We start from the raw sequence: 21,006 nt of genomic DNA, 5'->3' as shown, positions 1-21,006 counted from the left end.
GGAGAACAAGTCCTAAAGCTTCCCATTTTCATGACGTTTGAAAAATAAATATGGGATTTTTAAGACATCATAGTTCAGAAAAAATATTTTTTATTTAATAATAAAAAAATAAACTTATTGTTTATTTTCAACCCCACGCCTTTCTATTTTAAGCATTGGTGAAAAACGTAGAAATTTGTTTTTAGAAATAGAAGTAAGGGTTTCAGTTAGCGTTTGAAATCAGATTTATTTTTTACTCTTGTAAACTCGATTAAAATTTAATAATTATGTTAGAAATGTTGTTTTTGGAAAGTCGGCAATACAAAAAATCAAAAACAACGAATAAATAACATTTATTTTTTAAAAAAGTATTATAATTTTACTTCAAGATTAAGTGCAAGTTCTCCGACCAACGATTTTTTTTTAATATAGCTTATGGTGAGATTCCTTTGAATAACTTCTAATGCTTTAATCAAGATTTTTCTGAGAACGAAATCCTTTGAATAAATTAAAATTTTATTAAATATGGGTGATTTCTTCTTGTTTATGTTGCCAAATTGATGAGAGAGAATGATTATTTAATTTCGCATCAAGAAGCTGTCCTACAAATTGATTCCTTAATAAAATTGATATATTAACCTTTAATAAAACTTGACTTCGAGCTAATACTGAATTTTTGATTTAAATTCCTAACCTAAATTGCTTGAATAATGTATTATCGACCTAAGTTTAAGAACTGAATTCTTAATTTGAGGACGATTTTGGAAACTGGAGTCCAGATAATAATGTATATAAATTATGAACCAAAGAGCTAAATATGTACCACAGCCCTCAACCAGAAATTTCTTTTTCGAATTTCGAATTTTTGTTTTCCATTTCATTAAATTTTCTTCAATTATTCAATTGTTATTCAACTTATGAATCTGAAAGAAAATGACGAAAGATGAAACTGTTTCACCACTAAATTGATTCCAATTCTAAAAAAGAAATAGAAGTCATCATTTTAAATCCAAGATTTTAAGATGGTTTGATATTTTAAAATCTTTTTTTGTCATACTCCGAAATGATGAGTTTGAATATGGAAATTGCATCCAAAATTATTTTTAAATACAAAACCCATTTAAGAGTCAGGATTTTTTCCCAACTGGGCAAAAACCGAGAATTTTATTCAAAATTTTCCCCAAAATCCGGCCAATATTCAGGTAAATTTGGATATTTAATAAAATCATACAGTAAAACATTTGAAAAAATGTTTTCAAAATTCATAGTTATAAAGGCTAAATTAAAATTTTTGTTTGATAAGGCAAATAAAGGGAAAAAAATCGGTCAAAATCCTATTGATTTTTCATATTCGGGGCTCAATTTTTATCAACACGTGAGAATATTTTTAAAAAACTGTAGTGTAATTATATACCTTGGAAGAGATTTCAAAGGTTTGGCTGAATCGAGTTTGTTACTCTTGTATCATTTAAGTGGTACTTAAAAATTAAATAAGGATATTGAGTTTGGAAAAGAAAATTTCGTTTGGCAGTTTTGGACGCTCATGGGGGGGGGGGGGGGAGTTAATCCCCAGTCTAAAGCCCATAAAAGCTGGCAGAAAGACGATTTTTAAAGCGGTCAAGATTTTTCGCGATCGAGCATTTAAATAATACATTTGAATATGATAGTCATAAATTTACTCGTTTAGGAGTTCTCAAAGAGATGCTAGGGAAAATTTGAACATTGTTTTAAAATTCACAAAAGTTTTGATACATTGAATAACGAATAAATAACCACTCCACGAATGAATTTTGCTTTGCAATTTTACTTATGTTTTTGCTACACGTATTTTACACCTAATGGATTGAAAATTAGTATTTTTTAGATGAAATTGAAATATTGGATGGAATTTATTCACAAATGAGAAAATTTTAAATATTTAAACTTCAACTAAAGTTTCAAAAAGACTCCACAAAAATCCACTCTAATTTTATGTGGGATATATTCTCACATTTCTCACAACTACAACATATCTATTGAAAATTGTCAAGTTTATTTGAACATTCTGTTATTCAAAAACTTTTCACTGTTTCAAACTTGTGAAGAAGTAGTATTGTAATGCCTTTCTACAAAAACCTTCTTAAAATTTACATAAAAAAAACATTCTAACCATATCAAAAAGGCAGAAACAAATAACTTTCAAAATTTAGGAAATAAATTTAAATAAACAACACTTAAACTTTGTGAAAGTTGTTGTTAAAGTCAATGCATTAATCCATCTGATTGATTAAACAACATACGTGAATTGAATGGAAAAGTGTTTCAGAAAAAAAAGTCTACTTTTTCAGATTTTAAGGTCTTTTTGTTGTTTTTTGAGATGATAATTCATGATTCAGTCTGAAAAGATTCTTGATACACAATTAAAATGAGCCAAAAAGCTAAGCAAATAAGTTGTATTGAACTCATTCAAATAAACACTTTTGTAATTTTTTTTTATTTATCATTGGCGAAGAAAAAAGAAGCTTAAATAAGTAAGAGACACCAAAAAGTTTGCTCTTAATTTGAACACTGTACATTTTTTTTGGTTTAAGTTGTCTTGATCAAACAAGTTGAAAAGACGAGAAAAAATGTTGTCCATTTTGGCACTATGCAAAAGAATAATAGAACCGAAAGTTTTCATCGACCTTCTAAAAAAGGGACAATTATCCGGTTAGGTTCATTTATACCGGATTACTTTCATGACTGTATCTTCAAAACGACTAAACCGATTTTTTTTTAATCATCTATATGTATGGGAGAGTGGGGAATCATGGGTCACTTTTTTTCGTTGTTCCATAACTTCTTTATTATAAAAGATAAAATGAAAATAAAAAAGGTATGGTTTTCTACATTTTCAAGGTATCATAAGGTTTTTTTTTAATTTTTAATAAGTTATTTTCCTCAAAATTCTGACTATTTGGAAAACAGCAATATTTTTTGGATTTTGAAAAATGGTGGGGAATCGTGGGCCACCAAATCCAAATTGACCAAATAACATGCAACGTTTATGAGTTTCCTGATTAATTTGTGATTTCCTAATTCATTTCGTTATTTTAAAGCAATTTCAGATGATGAAATAAAACAGAGAGCTGTGTATGATCGCATAGATTACAAAACCTGGCTCGCGAACGTTTTGGCAAAATTTCTTATATAGGATGGACAAAATATTTTTCATAACCCTTCATTTGGCATAAGAAAACTATACAAATAGATAAAATGTATTTTAAGTTCTGAATGTGTATAAAAACATAAAATTATAAGTTATTCAAGATGTGTGGCCCACGATTCTCCACAAGCTATGATTTGAAAATTGGTTGCGTTTGTGTGACTTTTTGATGTTTCATCAAAAATTCGTTTTCCACGTGAAAGATCATGACAAAACTAAGAGCATAAGCGTATGAGCATATTTTTGTTATGCACTTTAGGTTCCCCATCGATGAAATTTCCGTGTGTTTTTTTTTTTCAATTATGTAAGTAAATCATTCTTACTTTTATGAACAGAATCTCGCGATATTGTTGTGATTTTTCGTTTGAAATAGATCTACTGGTTGTTTAACAGAGAATATGATTTTCCTATGGAAACATTCGTCCATAATTCTATAGAAATCGCATTTCAAGGTTCATGCCTGAAATATTGCACCACGCGTAACTTTTGATCTCATCGATAGAACTTTTAGAAAACTTCAGACATGCTTGCTTCATATATCAACAATCACTGTGCAAAATTTCAATAAAAAATGGAGCGTAGTTTCAGAGATATTGCAGTTTGAATGAGAAAAGTCCAATAAGTCCGATTTTCGTAGAATTACTGTTTCTTAGGCCACACAAACTCCAGAAAGCTCAAACTTTGTGATATAATAGTGTGATAGTTGATATATCTAACGCAAAAAAAAATGATCAAAAAATATCATCAGAGTAAAAAGCTATGGAATTTCAAAGTCGAAGTGACAGTGCGCTTGCTTCCAATTTCTATACAATTATGAACGGTACTGTATTTATAAAAAAAATAATAATTTTGTTGGCGTCTGAATATTCAGTAGAGAGAAAAAATGGTAAAAAAATATGGTATTTTGAACGAAGGTCGTGACCAGTGATGCCACAATGAATCGGAATATTCAAGCCGGAATATTCATTTCCAGAAATCGTTATAACTATGAACCTATTTTTACGAAGCTTTTAAAACTGATGTTTTTTTAAAAGAACATTGAAAAAAAAATGCTATTTTTTTAAGTTTTATGAAAATATTGTCGATTAAAACAATAAATTAGACATTCCAGTTGTTTTGCTCATTCAATATGTTCAAAATATGAAATATCCTGCGTTTTTGAAATCCGCTTTAAATAAAGAAAATTTAACTCCATGTTTGTTTAGAAAAATCCTGAAACACCAAAACATTTTAAATTATAAAACAAATAAGTTTATATAGTTTTTTTTAATCTGTTGTTTTCTTAACTAATTGAATTTAAAAATAAAGTTTATTCGTGTTAGCTTGAAAATCTTTTCAAAGATTTTATTTTTGAAATTCTACAAATGATTCAATTATTTATTACATCACTTTCCTCATAAGGAACTTTATCAGTTGTTATTAATATTTGCATCAATTATAAGTCAGGATTAATCAATATCTGATTAGCGATTTTACATTGGCGTAGTATCGCGATTTTTTAAACATTTTTTTTTGTTAAAAAGACAGTACTAAGCTGCTATATTGGTTTTCATTTTAAAAACTATAATCATTCAGTATTTCTATGTTACTTAGTTGTTATTACTGAATTAATTTTTGTAATTATCACGAGCGGGCACTATCGTATGAAATCGGTAGGGGAGAGTGAGGATACTTGATCCCCTTTTTTTATTTTCACCATAACTTTTTGGAAAAATTTAGCAACTCGCACTCTTTTACATTTTCTGACAGTGTATAACTTCAAGTTTCTATGCTCCAAAAATAAAAACGATACTTGAACCCGTTGATGAACTAGAAGCATTTTCGTGGGAGTAAAAAAATTGCGATATTTTTTAAGTTAAGGGAGACTTGATCCTTAATTCAGGAAGCCCTAATCCATGGAAATAAAACCAAACAAAACCCCAAGATAGAATGTTAATTGACTATTTTGGTCATATTTGTTCTCATTTCACAATCTATAATTGTCAGAAAAAAAAATCTATAGCTTATTCTCAACCCTTATAACATTGCATTTTTACGGGCGCATTTTTTTTATAAACAAGAGTAAATCAATTATTTTAGCCCTTTTCTTCAGATAATTGATGGATGAATATTATCTATTGGATAAATAATAGTAATCTCGTAATCCGCAATGATCACGATCCATTGAGATGAAGAATATACCGGGATCATTTGTACCCATATATTAGGGAGCAATTGTACCCAAAATCAACATTTTCGAAAACTTTTCTGAAAAAAGTTGGGAGTTTTCCATCGCTTTGAAAATATTGTATTTTGAAGTTTATTTTACATTCGAAAGATTGATGTATTGGAATAAATATTTTTGTAATAATATTTCCATGTTAGGAACATTTTAAAATGATGAAAAAAGATCTTCAAGTCACATTTTGTGAAATTTTTCAAACAAAGTTCAATAACCCAAAAACTTTTTTTGTTAAAATTTTTTTAGCTTCAACCATTGCTGTTTTGTTCCATTTGGCACATTTGACCTTTGTATAATATTCCAGTTTGGAGATATAGCTAAGGAATCAAGTATCCCCAGGGATCAAGTATTTTCATTCTCCACTATCTTTTGCCAAAAATCGGTATCCGTTACATACCGTTTCTTGGTCTAAAATTTCGTCAAAAATCGGTATAAATACCGCAAAATCAGTATGTGTGGCATCGCTTGTCGTGACCATCCTGGTACAAAAAATTATATTTGACTTTGTCAGCTCAGTTTTGACTGACTTCAAAGATTTATTTGAGGTGGAAAACAATTTTTTGGTTTTTTTTTTATTTTTTTTTTATTTTTTTTTGTTTTAAAATACAATTTTTTTCTGATAATATGCTAATATTAATAAAACTAGGCTGATATGATTTATTTCATCAAAACCTAAGAATCAACGAAAACTAAATTTATTTTATTTTTTTTTTGTGTAGTTTTATTCACTTTAAAAACCTTGAAAAACAACGATGAAAGATTTCCGTAATATGCTGTTAACAGATATCAAATTGTAAAGATAATTTGAATGTCTTTTCTGATTTGTTTTAAAATATTATAAAACTAAGTATAAAATTTGAGAATAGCTGTGCTCAGTGTAACAAAACGCGAAAAACGAAAAATGGTAAACCTTACATTTGATTCTCAATATCATGATTTTTCATTGATTTAATACTCAAATTGATCACCCTATCAGTGCTTTTATTATTAACTAATTCACTGACGATTGAAAATGAAAATAAAATTATTTGAACCTAAAATTGCATGAATGCACACACAAAAGAAGAATCTGCGATGAATCCGTGAATAATCAACATACATCCAAACAATCGATGGAAAATGAATGTTATTTAACAGAAAATCGATTTAGTGAAATGTAGTTGAACAGAAACGCAATAAGTTGATAAAAATTAAATGATTTTCATGAAAACATAGCAATAAAATCATTCTTATTTGTCTATGAGCAATACAAATAATATATCTTACATAAAAAATATCGACGATTTCAAAATTGTAAAGTTTATGAAAATTTACTACTGAAATTATTTATGATCAAAACAGAAATATGGGTCTACAGCAAGGTTGCAGAAATTACAAAAAAAAAATGTTATTTCACAGAATTATGAGCAAATTTTCATCACAGAGTCTTTGTCACAGAACACAGAATTTGGAAATTTATACGGATTTCACAGAATTTCTAAATTTTGAATGGATTACCGAAATTACAATTTTATTTTGGACAGTATCAAATTTAGATTTCTTACTTCGAACCAGAAAAAAGTATGATAAAATTGGCAATGGTAATTGATTTTGACCAACTAAAATGTTAAAATGACCCAACTTATCTTGAATTTTCTATGAAACTCATCGAAATACCATCACAGAATTCTTGAGATAAATCACAGAAAGTCAGAATAATTTTTCTCAAAAAAACAGATTTTTTTTCCGGCAACCTTGGTCTACAGTTGTGTTAAAAAAAACATTAAATCGCGGGAAGCAGTGTACTCGCTTCCAACTTTGACCAGCTGCCATTTCTGTCTGGGCTGATATATTTTCATGAATTTTTCAAAAAAATTTAGCTTAACTATATATCTAATATTTCATAAAATTTGAAGACTGTACTATGCCTGGAAAAAAAAATTAAGCTATTCTAGTCAAAAAGGGAAATTTTAAATTGCTTCACAAAATTCGCTTTTTTTCTGAAAATTTTCGTTGGAAATATGTATTTAAAATTTTGCCAAAAGATGTAAAAATGTTTGATCTAGTATCTACAGTAAGGTTGTCAGATTGCCCGGTTTTATCCCGGTTTGCCTGGATATTGAATACTAAATTAAGAACAGTCCGGCCCAGCCCGGTTACCCAGATTTCATTAAAAAAAATGCCCAGATTTCATTAAAAAAATGCTCGGATTTATTCACTTTATTTGGAAAATTAAACAAAAAAAACAATCAAAACTTTAAAAACGAAATTTTTTACAAGTTTTATAAAAATAATCATGAAAGGTTTTTGAAAGCTTAAAATATGGTTCAAATTCTATCGATGAGTTTTGATGAAAGAAGTTTTTTTTTCAATCAATGTTTTTCGAGATTTTTCTTTCACAATACCAAAAATTAACATCATAAATGTTGGTGGTTTATAACAAATTCATTCTAGAATTATTTTGAAATAGAAAAAAAATCAATGAAGAAGACATTCTAACGAAAAAGAGAATATAATACTTGTTTCAAGTTAATGAGTTTCAAATTCGAATATCATTTTTTTTATGTCGTTTCTGATACTCTGTTGTTCGTTAAAACTCCCGGAAATCCCGATTTCGGACACCTAATTAAAAACCCGGTTTAACTTAGCGACAAAATTAATAGCCGACGGTTGCGAATAAAAACGCGTGTATTTCGGTTGTATATATTCGGACTGACTGCTGTCTACTACCTAGCTATCTACCTAGCGACCGGCACCCAGGTTCAGTACATCGAATATTCTTTTGTTATCGCTCCGAACTGATAACACAATAGCGAATGGGTGAGCGGAAAACTTACACCGTCACCTGCTTTCTAGGGTGGTACTACTATTGAACTGAAGTTTAGAAATGCAATGAAAACTTATAAAATGATTACTTATTCAACATCTGTTCTTCTTATTTTGAACTCCGTTAAAAAAATCCATTTCCAAACAAATCAGGAATGAAGTTTTTATAAAAACCTAAAACTTTTAGTGTAAATTTTTGTGAATATTTTGGTAAAAAACATAGATTACGATATTTTCCACTCTGTTGTGCTGTGAGCCTACTTGGTTGAATGATTCAACTGAATCAAAACAATAGAAAGATTCCTTGTATTCAACCACGGTAAATGAAAAGTTCATATACCGGTATTTCATCAATCGAAAACGCTCACTGAAGAAGGTAGTAAGTTGCTATCGAAATACCGGTATATGAACTTTTCATTTACCGTGATTGAATTAAAAGGAATCTTTCGATTGGTTTGATTCAGATATTTTCCATACAAACATCCGTCCAAAAAAGAATCAAATCGCTTGATCGGCGATATTGAACCTCATTTTTAAACCGATCCCATTTTTGATACCGCCATAATCGATTTTGATGAATCTCTAGATAGGGCTAGGTGGGGTAATTATGAACAAAATTTCTTCATTTGGCACACTCACAGCCACCATATGTTTATTTCTTATCATAAATTCAGAAAACCTGCCAATAATGAATGTTTCCGTGCTCTTTATCATTCTGTAGAGCAACTTTTTTTTCTGGTCGCAACCCTAGTCCTTGAGACGTCTGTTCATAATTACCCCGTTTGTTCATATTTACCCCTCTGTCTAGGGGGTAATTATGAACACGGATTACAGACTTGTTATAAAATTTTTGAAAAATAACAATATTTATACGTTACATTTACCCATAGTAAGCAGTGTATGGTCAATTTTTATTTAAAAAATTATGTTCATAATTACCCCAAAACCTGTTCATAATTACCTCGAACGCTGTTCATATTTACCCCGAGACTTGTCCAATATGATTTAAATGGTGTCAGCAAATCTCAATTCTACACCAAATACTGAAAAAAATTAGCAGTAATAAGATAATAGGTTGTTTTATAAAAACTCAATTCAATTCATGTATAAAACGTATAAAACAAACAAATGTAATCAAAATTTAGAGGTAAAGCAAGACAAAAAATAGCTTTTTAGTGTTCATTTGTATTGATTTTTTGTATATTTTGTATCGGTAGTTCAAATTTTTGTTGCATCTTTTACGTTTTGGTTGGTTTCTTTTTCTTTCGTTTCTTTGTGTGGTTGCAGATCATTTTTATTTGATAGGACCTCTCCATACGTGTGAAATTTTAGGCGAGTTAGGCTACTCGATAATTTTTACATCCGTTTTAAATGTCCTGCGCAGCGAACATCAAGTTTTCATCGAAATTTCGTGGGTTAGGCTTTTCACGTACGTGCGAGATATCATGAAATTGAAACCGATACATATACAGAAAATTCTCATTTTTTAAAGATGGTTGTATCACAAAAACACCCATTAAAATCTTCTTGGATCAGTGAACAGTCATATTTTGCAAGGCTTGTCAGTTCTATATGATCGACTGTTTTGAAAAATATTTACACTAAATAATTTTTTTTATCACCTATACGAAATTTTACATTATTTAGTAGCTATATTTCCTCAAAAAAAAATTATTACTGCAGAAGTTTTCCTCACCAAACTGAAAGAGAAAATCTTCAACCAAAAGATTTCCATTTTGTACTAAATTTAAAAAAATGTATTCGAACAAATAAAGATTGAAAAAAGTAACTAAGTTTAGAACTAAAACAGCATATTTTACTGTTTACCACAGAGATTTAAGGTTTATAATAATGTAAAATTTCACGCGGTAATGAATTAAAGCTCGAGCAGCAAACCTTTTGTTAAAAAATGGTGAATTTCATTTTTAGTAAAATTAAAAATTTCTTAAAGTCTAGTTCAAAACCTTGTTATTAATCAATACCAAAAAAACTGGTTTTGGAAGGACGTAAAACCTTTATTCGGTGTTAGAAAACTATTCCTGGGATACAAGTTTTCGGTTTCGGTATTACCGGTAAAACTATCTGTACGCACCACTCACTAAAACTGAGAAAACATTTGACTGCATTTTTTTCTATCAACAAAATGCAAGTTTCAAACAAAATTAAAACTCGTTTAGATGCGAATAAGCTTTTTTTCAAAATTTCTGTTTTATAAACATTTTTCTCTCTTGAAGTTTTATTCAGTTTTGATAAAACTGTGTTCAAATTTTTTTCAAAGACTGAATAGAACTGGCATAGCTTTTTTTCAAAATCCGAATCTCATTTTTAAAAGAAAAAAAAAACAATTTCTCAAAAATTCAAAACTTTACACCTAATTAAATCATGAAATTCATTAAATTTGGTCCAGTAAGATCCTGGGATATAGAATGCCGAGTGTTGATGATTCCTGGCTAAGATTTCTTCTCGGTCCTGTGTTAAGATCTTACAGAAGAGGGGGGGGGGGGGGGGTTTGTGATAATTTTTTTACTAGGAGCGGAGGGGGAAGGGGGACTGGAAATGCTTGGGTAATAAATGAATGGCCCCCTAAGTTGATGAACTAAACATTTGACCACCAAAAAGCCAAAGAAATGTCAGGAAACGTGTGTTCATAATTACCCCATAAGACGAAAACTATGGGGTAAATATGAACACTCATCTGTGAACCTGTGCGAATAAATTTTTTCAAAATTCCTTCAAAATCCAGACAAAGCATCATTAACCGGATGTAAAACAGTTGATAACAATATTCTAGCTGGATTTCCTATGATCAGATATTCAAAACATTGAACTCTGTCCAAAACGATTTCCGTTTCCCGGGGTAATGGCTTTTTAAAACATCTGAAATGATATCATAAGGATTTGAAAACAGATCGGAAACAGCTTAAAGCTATCAATCGGATGTTAAACTACAACTTTTGGTACTTTTTGTGTTCATTCATCCCCCACACCAGCGCGTATGGCACTTGTTCGGAATTACCCCGTGTTCATAATTACCCCACTTGACCCTACTAGATCAAACATTTTTAAATGATTTGGTAAAATTTCAAGTATTTTCAATGGAATTTTTCAAAAATACATCAAATTTTGTGAAGCAATCCCAAATCTCTCTTTTTCACAGGAATCGCTGTTTCATTTTTCCAGTCATAGTACAGTTCTCAGATTTTGTGGAATGTTAAATGAATAATTGAACTAAATTTAGTGAAAATTTCATGAAAAATAGTAACCCTCACGCGGCACAGTGGTTCAAATCCCCAAAATGCCGGAAAAAAGTCCATTTTTCAAGTCAGCGACAACCAAATTTTTTATGTTGGAATCGATTCTTAAATATTCTACGAACGTTATGATGTATTTAGATATTTTCTATGACCTTTTTTACACTTTCTATGAAACAAACATGAACGACAACTTTAACGCAAGAATTAAAAATATGATTTTTTATTCTCAGTACAAAACAACTTGAAAAAGCATATAAATCTTTAAAAATTTATAAATTTTTATACAGAAGTGATGTATTATAATCTTATTCACAGTTTAGAGATAAAAAATGTCCTTAATATCATGAACTAAGAAAGTTTCGCTTCATTGGAAACCCAAAATTAGATGATAAAATTTTTTTGATTTACTCTATTTATTACTCGGAAGCAAAAATAAAGCTTGCGCTGCCGATCGCCGTGGTAAATTATACACCGTTAGATAGGTGAAAGCCTCATCAAAAACATATCTTAAAATCAGCTGCTAGTTTTTGCTATATTTTGAATACGGTGTCATTGAGTGGAACGCTGTTTGGTTTAAATATGCAAATTTTAAAGTATTTATACAGAGTTATCCAAGCATCGTTTGCTTCGATAAAAATGCAAATTCACCTTAAAACATCAGTTTTAATATTTATCCAACTAACCTACAGGAATTTAGGAGCCCAAACTCAATTTTACCAAAAATATTCATAGTTAATTGAAAAATATTCAATTTCCCAGTATAAAGCTAAAACCCCGTTTTAGCAATTTAAAAAAAAATAGCAAACTTTGAAAAAAACTCCAATTAATTATTTTTTTCAACTTTCCGCCTGTAATCTTTAACAAAATAGCATTTTATTAATTTTTTCCCACTTTTTTTGATTTTGAACCACTGTGCGCGGTTTCAATGTTTTTTGAACGCAACTGTATATAACTTAAACCGGCTAATTGTTCGGTTTTTTGCTGGGTGACTCTAGTTACTATGGTCATTCAAAAATTTTAAAATGAGAAATTGTAGAGCACTTCATTAAAGAAAAGTAAAAAAAAAAATATGTTCTTTGAGATACCGCATCGAGAAAGTACAGTTCGGGTCATAAGTTATTATTCACTTAAATGTCGATCGTTATAGAAAATAACTACGCATCATCAACAGATTTTGCTTTCGAAATCTGAAAGTTTTCCGATTTTGTGAGCAATTACTAAACTAAACAAACTTAATCCAATACATAATGTATCATGAAAAAATTGTTAAATTGTGAACAAGTGGGTTGATTTACAATCATACCTTATTATAAAATGAGAATACTTTCTTCGCATACTTAAAAGTCAAAAGCAAGAATTCAACTTAATTTATATTCTTTGGCGTATGAAATATTTAGTTTTTTTTTTAAATAGAAATATCTAATCAGCTTTAAAAAAATTATCTGCATATCTTGTATTTTTCTTATTCCCAGATACTGCAACCTCCAACTATCATTCACAATTATCTCTAGTATTTTCCCCCAAGGAGGGAGGATGGCAACAGGCAAAAACTGACTTACCCTCTGTCCAGCTGGGATGGCCAAATGCAAATTAGTGATAACGTTCTCCTTCTGGCCCTCGTAGCGCAGCGAAATGTCCTCGAACAGGATGTCTCCTCTCTGGGGCCACGAAATCGGAACCGGTCTGTCTGTTTGTCGGGGGTTGTTTTTGTTTAATTTTTCGGTTAAGTACCATGCCAGGACGAGTTCGAGCCAGGAATGTTTCCGGCCGGTGAAAGTATGGAAAGAAAATTAAAACATTTAATTTAATGAACAAATTCCAGGGTGATGATTCCGGAAGGCTGTAATTGGATAGAACGACAACAACTGGAAACTATTTTACTGCAATGAAGGAATGGATAAAAGTTTAACTAGCCTACGTACTTCAGATAATGTTTACGAGAAGAAGTCTCTTTTTTGTGAAAACTCAAAATGCTCGCTCCAGGTGTTTATCAATAGCCGATAATGTAAAAGAAAATCAATGAAATAACAAGCAAACAGTTTTTCTCCTATTAAAAGTTTTTTTTTAGCTTATAAGTATCTAGAAGTTATAAATTATCATCTGAGCATGAATCCTATGTATGAAATAATAAAAAATTTTTTTTCTTAAATTTGCATGTTCTCTCAATTATTGAAAACGATCACACACACTTAGGATCTCAGTGAAACTTCATGTTTCTTTGAAGAGATCTTCTTTCCTCAACTCTAAGCGTACATTCTCGAAGTTATAATGGCTAGCATCTTACAAATGCTAAAAACACAGGAAGTGTACTATGACATGACCGGGATTCGATCTCATGAACATTGGCGTAGATGACTTGAACTCTAACCACTACGCCAAAGCCGCTGGCAATTTTAGCCTATACTTTTGTGTTCGTAAAATTAGGGTCATAGAAAAAAAAATCGATTTAATACACTCGATAGTGGATTGCAGCCTTTCGTTCAGTCTGTAAATTATATTTGCATACACATGACGCGAAATAATAAATAAATAATTGATTAATAAATTCTGAATAACGATTAACGAATTTCGAATGTAGTAAGTCCTAAATGAATTTAAGAAATTAAGATTCTTTCAAAAAGGTCAATGTCCAAACTTGGGACTCAATTTCAATGTCTATTCCTGTTGTCCTCCCAAAATCTCATACACAGCCTCACTCATGATAGAGATGTTTGCAAAACATTTTCCCCACAAACTGCCAATACTCACACTTAATTCTATTCCGTTCGGCCAGCCGTTCTCGATTGCCCTCGATGAAAAGTTTGATCCGCTCCACGGCACCCACATACATTTCCATTTCCGCCACCAGTTTGACCACCCAGTTCAGATAAATTGGCACCAGCAGGGCATAGTTGATGGCCAATCCGATTAGGGACGGACTCGTTCCGGACGGATCCAAACTGGCCGTTATCAGCCCACTCAGGATGGCCACAAAAACGATAACGGCACCCAGATAATCCAGGGCAATTCCCAGCCACCGGTTGCTCGAGTTGAGGGCCACCTGGGCCACGTTGTTCGCTTCCATCCGCCGGAACAAGGTTTCGGTGAAGCGGGACTCTACCCGGTAGGCCCGGATCGTTTGAAGACCTTCGATGGTTTCGGAAAAATGTGCGATTACTGGCGAGTAGGTGATGCTTTCGATGCGTTGGAGTTCTCTGCCAGGAAAAGTGACCATGAAAAGACGTTAGCTTCCTATTAGTTTGAACACATGCTTCTAAGGGATTAATTCAAGCTTCAACAGAGACATTGGAAAAGCAACAATTGCTTAAAGTGATTTTCATTTTGAATAGCAGAACTTTTTTTTTTGTTGTCTAAAACTAAATACTTATGATGAAATCCCCACTTTTCGAAAATCTGTATTCACAAAAGGATGGATTCTGGATGATCGCAAATCATAGCCTTATAATTTATTGAAATTTGAGATGATTGAGTCGATTTCTGAGTTAGCGCAACGCGTTTCGATTTTGAATGAAAGAAGAAATATTTGCACATTATAACATCTAGATAATTCAAATAAGCTTAAAACTTTGGTTTTGACAAATTTCAAGCTTCATTTTTTGCTACCATGACAAGCAGCTTGGTAATTCATGAAAAAAGTTATAACCATTTCAAAAAAAAATCTGAATCCATTGAAAAGTAATAAAAAATGGCAGACTTTGCTTGCTAGAGCTTTTAACAATTTCATGAAAGGATTTTGCAAAGGTTACCTGGCTCTGCAAAACAGTTTTTTGAGATTTTTCATTTCCATTCAAGGTTACACAACCGTCAAATAAGCAGTCAAAAATGCGTTAAAATGATTATTATTGAAAACAAAAATTTTGTATAACATCGAACTTTTTTTTCTAGGGTACAGGTACAGGCTTGGTTAAAGCTTTGTTGATATGAATTGTAATGTAAGAATCAAAGAATATTTTTAATCCAAAGTAATATTTTTTTAGTTTTTAAACTTCAGCACATCTCTGTCGGTTTTGTAGCGAAAATTTGGTTTTCCCATACAAATTTCCATATAAAATAATAACTCGTTACGCTAAATCGAGACTGGATAGATTATTTCCAAAATTTGTATTTCTATTTGTGGCAGTATAACCAACCAACAAAATTTATGGGAAGTTTAAATATTTAAGAATTTGAAATATGGGGATTTATTTTTATCTGACGGGTTTGCGCCGGGGGTCTACAGATTTTCCCCAAAATGGAAAATTTGATTCATTTTTGCGACTTAAAAACACATTAATTTTTTCAGATTTCTAACATTTTTATTTTTTGAGTTAGCTTCGGTTAATTTTTTTTGTAAATAAAAAATAACCATTTTTCAAAGCTACATAACTCTGTTATTTTTCAACGGAAATTATAAAATAGCACATCAAAATGCATTGAAGTTTTATCAGCTTTCCAATTAAAATCCAAACAAAATCCAAATATTAATATATTATATATTATATGGGACTGTTATGCAAGTAGGGGCGGTAGATTGTTACAGCTTAACTGACTTCATGTTATATCCAAAAATCTAAAAACGCATTCGTTTATACTCAGTTTTGCACCAGGTCACAACAAGTTATGCACATTTTACTGTCATTTTTAGAAGTTTATGCGCTAAGTTTTGTATCCGTAACTCCCCAGATTTGATTTAAAATGGACGGTGGAACACTGAAGATTCGTGTGTGAGCGATCGAGGTAGCAAACACTGACGACGAATTATGTTCTTTCTAGTATGGTAAACCTCAAAACTGAGCGAATGTAGAAAACGAATACGGTAAAAGTGTCATATTTTCATCATTTTACAGCCTGGGCTGGCCATACTGAGCTCTTCGATTATTTCTACAACATTTGTGCCACTTTCTCATACCTTTTTGATCAATGGGAAAGGATTTTGGTGTCCAGTGCATAGCTCCCGATATAAAAATAACGTAAAGCACGTCTATATTTCATTTTTTAATCACATTTTTGTGATCCCAAACACAGGGACTGAACCTTCTACTATTGGCATTGATTATGCTTCACAATGATCTTTTATCGAAAAGTTAATAAGTTATATAGTATTTTTTTTATGAAATGAATTTGCGGCTTTATCGGTGAGGGTTGAAGAGTTGAAATGAAAGACGGATAGAAGATCAGAAGAAAATTCTAAGGTGGTGAAAAGAGCGAAGAGCATTTGAAATAGAAGCTTGACCACATACTAAATTCTTTGTCCCACACCAATTAACTGTATTGAAGAAGTAGTACCCAATAGAGAAGGCACTACGTTTTTCGATACAGTTAATTATGGATGGTTCGACCGCCATGTGAGTGTGCACATGTGCCGAACGGACAAAAAATTTAGCATGTGGTTGCTCTGTTAAGTCTTCTATTGTGCGATATCGTTCCATCGATGGCTAGGTAGATTTCTTATTTTCGTTTTGTGCGGATGTTCCAACTGGATTGAGTTGTCGCATACGGTCAACGGTCAGAAATCTTGGCCTAACTATTCCGATAATCGAAAATAGTTAGGCCAAGATTTCTGACCGTTGACCGTATGCGACAACTCAATCCAGTTGGAACATCCGCACAAAACGAAAATAAGAAATCTACCTAGCCATCGATGGAACGATATCGCACAATAGAAGACTTAACAGAGCAACCACATGCTAAATTTTTTGTCCGTTCGGCACATGTGCACACTCACATGGCGGTCGAACCATCCATAATTAACTGTATCGAAAAACGTAGTGCCTTCTCTATTGGGTACTACTTCTTCAATACAGTTAATTGGTGTGGGACAAAGAATTTAGTATGTGGTCAAGCTTCTATTTCAAATGCTCTTCGCTCTTTTCACCACCTTAGAATTTTCTTCTGATCTTCTATCCGTCTTTCATTTCAACTCTTCAACCCTCACCGATAAAGCCGCAAATTCATTTCATAAAACAAATTCACGGTGATTTCTCCTCTTAAAATAATAAAAATAATTCGGCTATAAAAATCAATTACAAAACATCGTTCCGATAATCGAAAATAGTTAGGCCAAGATTTCTGACCGTTGACCGTATGCGACAACTCAATCCAGTTGGAACATCCGCACAAAACGAAAATAAGAAATCTACCTAGCCATCGATGGAACGATATCGCACAATAGAAGACTTAACAGAGCAACCACATGCTAAATTTTTTGTCCGTTCGGCACATGTGCACACTCACATGGCGGTCGAACCATCCATAATTAACTGTATCGAAAAACGTAGTGCCTTCTCTATTGGGTACTACTTCTTCAATACAGTTAATTGGTGTGGGACAAAGAATTTAGTATGTGGTCAAGCTTCTATTTCAAATGCTCTTCGCTCTTTTCACCACCTTAGAATTTTCTTCTGATCTTCTATCCGTCTTTCATTTCAACTCTTCAACCCTCACCGATAAAGCCGCAAATTCATTTCATAAAACAAATTCACGGTGATTTCTCCTCTTAAAATAAGTTATATAGTATATGACCAGGTTGTAAAAGCAATATTCCCATTAGTAGTTATATCACATTAACAATACGATACTTAGAATTTTGGTTAAAATTTAAAGTCAGTTTTGCTGCAAACACTCTACGAAGCACGAAAAAGTAATGTTTTTTACCTAGTATAGTAAGTTCTTTTGTTTCCATGTTGTTAGAAGTGCGCGCTACCGCCATATGTGAGTGCAGTTGTTCGACCATTGTTTGTTTTCGATGCAAAAAAAGAGATTTATTGTCATTATTTCTTTCATAACTCTTGAAGGTGTTAATGGCCCACTTTGGTGTCTTCAGATGAAAGTTGCATCATGAATTGAGCTATACAATGGTATTTTTCGAAAAATCTTCGGTGGTGCAGACGGTATTTTTAGACGCCATTTAAAGTTTATTTACAACTTTTCATGTTGAAGGTAATTATTTAATTTTTTTCAAACATTTTATTTGAAAAGTTGATAAAATTTCAATGCATTTTGATGTGCTATTTTATAATTTCCGTTGAAAAATAACAGAGTTATGTAGCTTTGAAAAATGGTTATCTTTTATTTACGAAAAAAATTAACCGAAGCTAACTCAAAAAATAAAAATGTTAGAAATCTGAAAAAATACATGTGTTTTTAAGTCGCAAAAATTAACCAAATTTTAAATTTTGGGGAAAATCTGAAGACCCCAGGCGCAAATTGTCAGATAATAAAAAAAATCCCCATATATGTGAATTTTCGGTTGTATTAAAAATTTCAATTTAAATGTTAGGGAATATATTCAAAACACGAAACACGAATTTAATTTGATAAAAAGTAGAAAATATTACATTTTATTTGTATGAAGAGATTAGAGAGGTACTTTTATCCAATACAGTGTTTGTATTTTAGTGATTGGTATTCAAATGCTACTTAATTTTTTTTTATATTTGTCAGCATTATTTTTTCTTTTTGATTCTCTTTCATATAGATAATAGTTTATTAAGTTAAATCTAAACATGTTAAACGAGAATATAAACTTTTGTTTTTCGTAGAAAATAATGATCAAAGTTGGAAATGCACGGTCAGTGGGTCAAGCAAAACCCGCGCGAAGGACTCATCGAAAGAAGGGGGTGTTTGTGAAATTCGAATTCAGCTAGAAATAACTCAGCTAAAATATCAAAAACGCACAACAAATAGGGAAATTGCTTTCTAAAACCTTTTTTCTACTCATGGCCATCATCGAAAAAATGTTTAATTGTACTGATACGATACGAAAATGAAAACAATTATCAATCATCTTGATAAACATTCCTATTCTTCATTTCCACTTGAAAAGTTGATATAAAAATTCCGCGGAAATATCTCAAATTTAAAAAAATATTTATTCACGACTTGAAATGTGAATTTTCGGTTGGAAATTTCCATTTTAACGTAAGGGAATATATTCAAAACACAACATTTAGGGTAGGTGTACCCTCCTCCGTCGTATCCCTCTTATTCGTCTTAATTCATGAATGCACGTTTTAGAGCCGAAAAATCACATTCCACTTTAATAGGCTGCTTCACATGATAAACTTACGCCTGTGAGTTTATTTTCAATCACAAATTTGTCACTTTTAAAACTATTTTTTGAGATATTTGATTTTGAAATCTCGAAGTGAAATTAATTATTGGCACTCTCCGCCATATTGAAAGACGAACTTAGTGATCCCCCCAACGGCTTTTTTTTGGCTTTTTTGAACTAAGCAAGGTTGCTGATCTTCGCTCAGAATGGTTTTTCACCCCGATCCTAGTCGCCAACGAGTTTACTCCTCAACATAGAAAGTGTGTTTTCTTTAGAAACGACGCTTTTCAGCATCGAACGACGCAAACCTAGTTTGTTTTTCTTCCCCTCTTTAGTGATCCGTTATTTTCTGAGTTACTATCGGTAACCACCAAACAATCATCATTCGGTTCTGATGAAAATATTGCGCGTAGACGGCGTCGAATTCTTCGACATCTACTCGACTCGCTGACGATCATGCTTCGCCGCAAACGCTTCATGAAGGAAAACGAGTTAATTCTTGGAACGCAAGAGATGCCCAAAAACCAAATTTATGCCTAAATTGCCTTATTTTCCTCTCAAGGTGTGTTAATTATCTTATTAAATATCGGTCTTAGTCTTTATCCCAGGAATTGATCCCTTGTAGCATTCTTCCTTAAAGGCCTGATTTTGGGCATGAATCGTCATCAACTCGCGCCGAATCAACTCGCAAAGAAATCATTCAGTAGCGAAGCTAATGATTGCTGGAGTAAACAATGACTGAAAATCGGAAGGAGAAAATCAACAAGGAACGCTAGGCAACACAAACAGAACGAAAATTCATAGTACATGGTTCACTAGGACGGCGTTCTTATGTTGTATGTTTTGATTCGTTCGCGAGTCAATGCTGCAGCGTCGTTACTGTGGTTGCGTCGGTAACGATTAGAAATTTTGAAGCAAACGAAGCGATTATCAGTAACCCTGGAACTAAGTGGTTGGTGTTTCACAAATTATTTACTACCAGTACCGTGCATAATTTAATAGACATTTGAGTGCACGCAAGAATATCTCCAACTTTACACATTTCTAACGTTCAACTCCAATGACGTTGTTTCTTCATAATTTTATGTTTTAAGATTTGATTATTTTTGGTTCGATTATCTGATGACACTAAACCTCTCTAAAGTATTTAAAACATTAGATACCGTAAACAGGGGGAACTTTGATCACCGGGGTAAATTTGATCAACATGAAATTTTTGCAGATAATCATCATTAACTAAGTAAAAAGTTAAAATATCTGAAAACTTCTTACTACGTTTGAAAGCCTAAGAATTGAATTACAAATAAGCTTAATTTGGTTTTTATAGGAAGATTTTTAATACTACTTAAAATTTATTTTTAAAATCCTAAAATATCTGTTTTTTCGAAGGCTTGCAAACAAACATCTCTCCTGATCAAATTTAAGCAGTTAGGAGCTAATGGGTTGTTTTATGTGAAAGTTCAACTTTTTGCATTGTTTAGGTTTAGTTGAATTGTTATTTTTACAGTCATTTGGTGATAATTTTTGGATA

General features: G+C 31.7%; 1 protein-coding gene across 12 annotated transcripts in view; it reads right to left on the bottom strand.

The window, feature by feature from the left end:
• The window catches only part of LOC129741933 (ATP-binding cassette sub-family C member Sur), a 373,059-nt gene that overhangs the window by 14,912 nt on the left and 337,141 nt on the right, over window positions 1–21,006 (bottom strand). For 11 of the 12 annotated variants that reach the window (XM_055733747.1, XM_055733756.1, XM_055733757.1 and 8 more), the window contains 2 exons: window positions 14,192–14,637; window positions 13,003–13,130 (listed from right to left, as the gene is read on the bottom strand). In XM_055733747.1, coding sequence (XP_055589722.1) covers window positions 13,003–13,130; window positions 14,192–14,637 — 574 coding nt within the window. The remainder of the gene's footprint in view (window positions 1–13,002; window positions 13,131–14,191; window positions 14,638–21,006) is intronic. The other variant, XM_055733758.1, reaches the window with a different exon arrangement.

The sequence above is a fragment of the Uranotaenia lowii genome, chromosome 2 (assembly GCF_029784155.1).
Source record: "Uranotaenia lowii strain MFRU-FL chromosome 2, ASM2978415v1, whole genome shotgun sequence".
Taxonomy (NCBI): domain Eukaryota; kingdom Metazoa; phylum Arthropoda; class Insecta; order Diptera; family Culicidae; genus Uranotaenia; species Uranotaenia lowii.
Note: the sequence above shows the minus strand (reverse complement) of the source record. Positions and strands in the feature narration are given on the sequence as shown.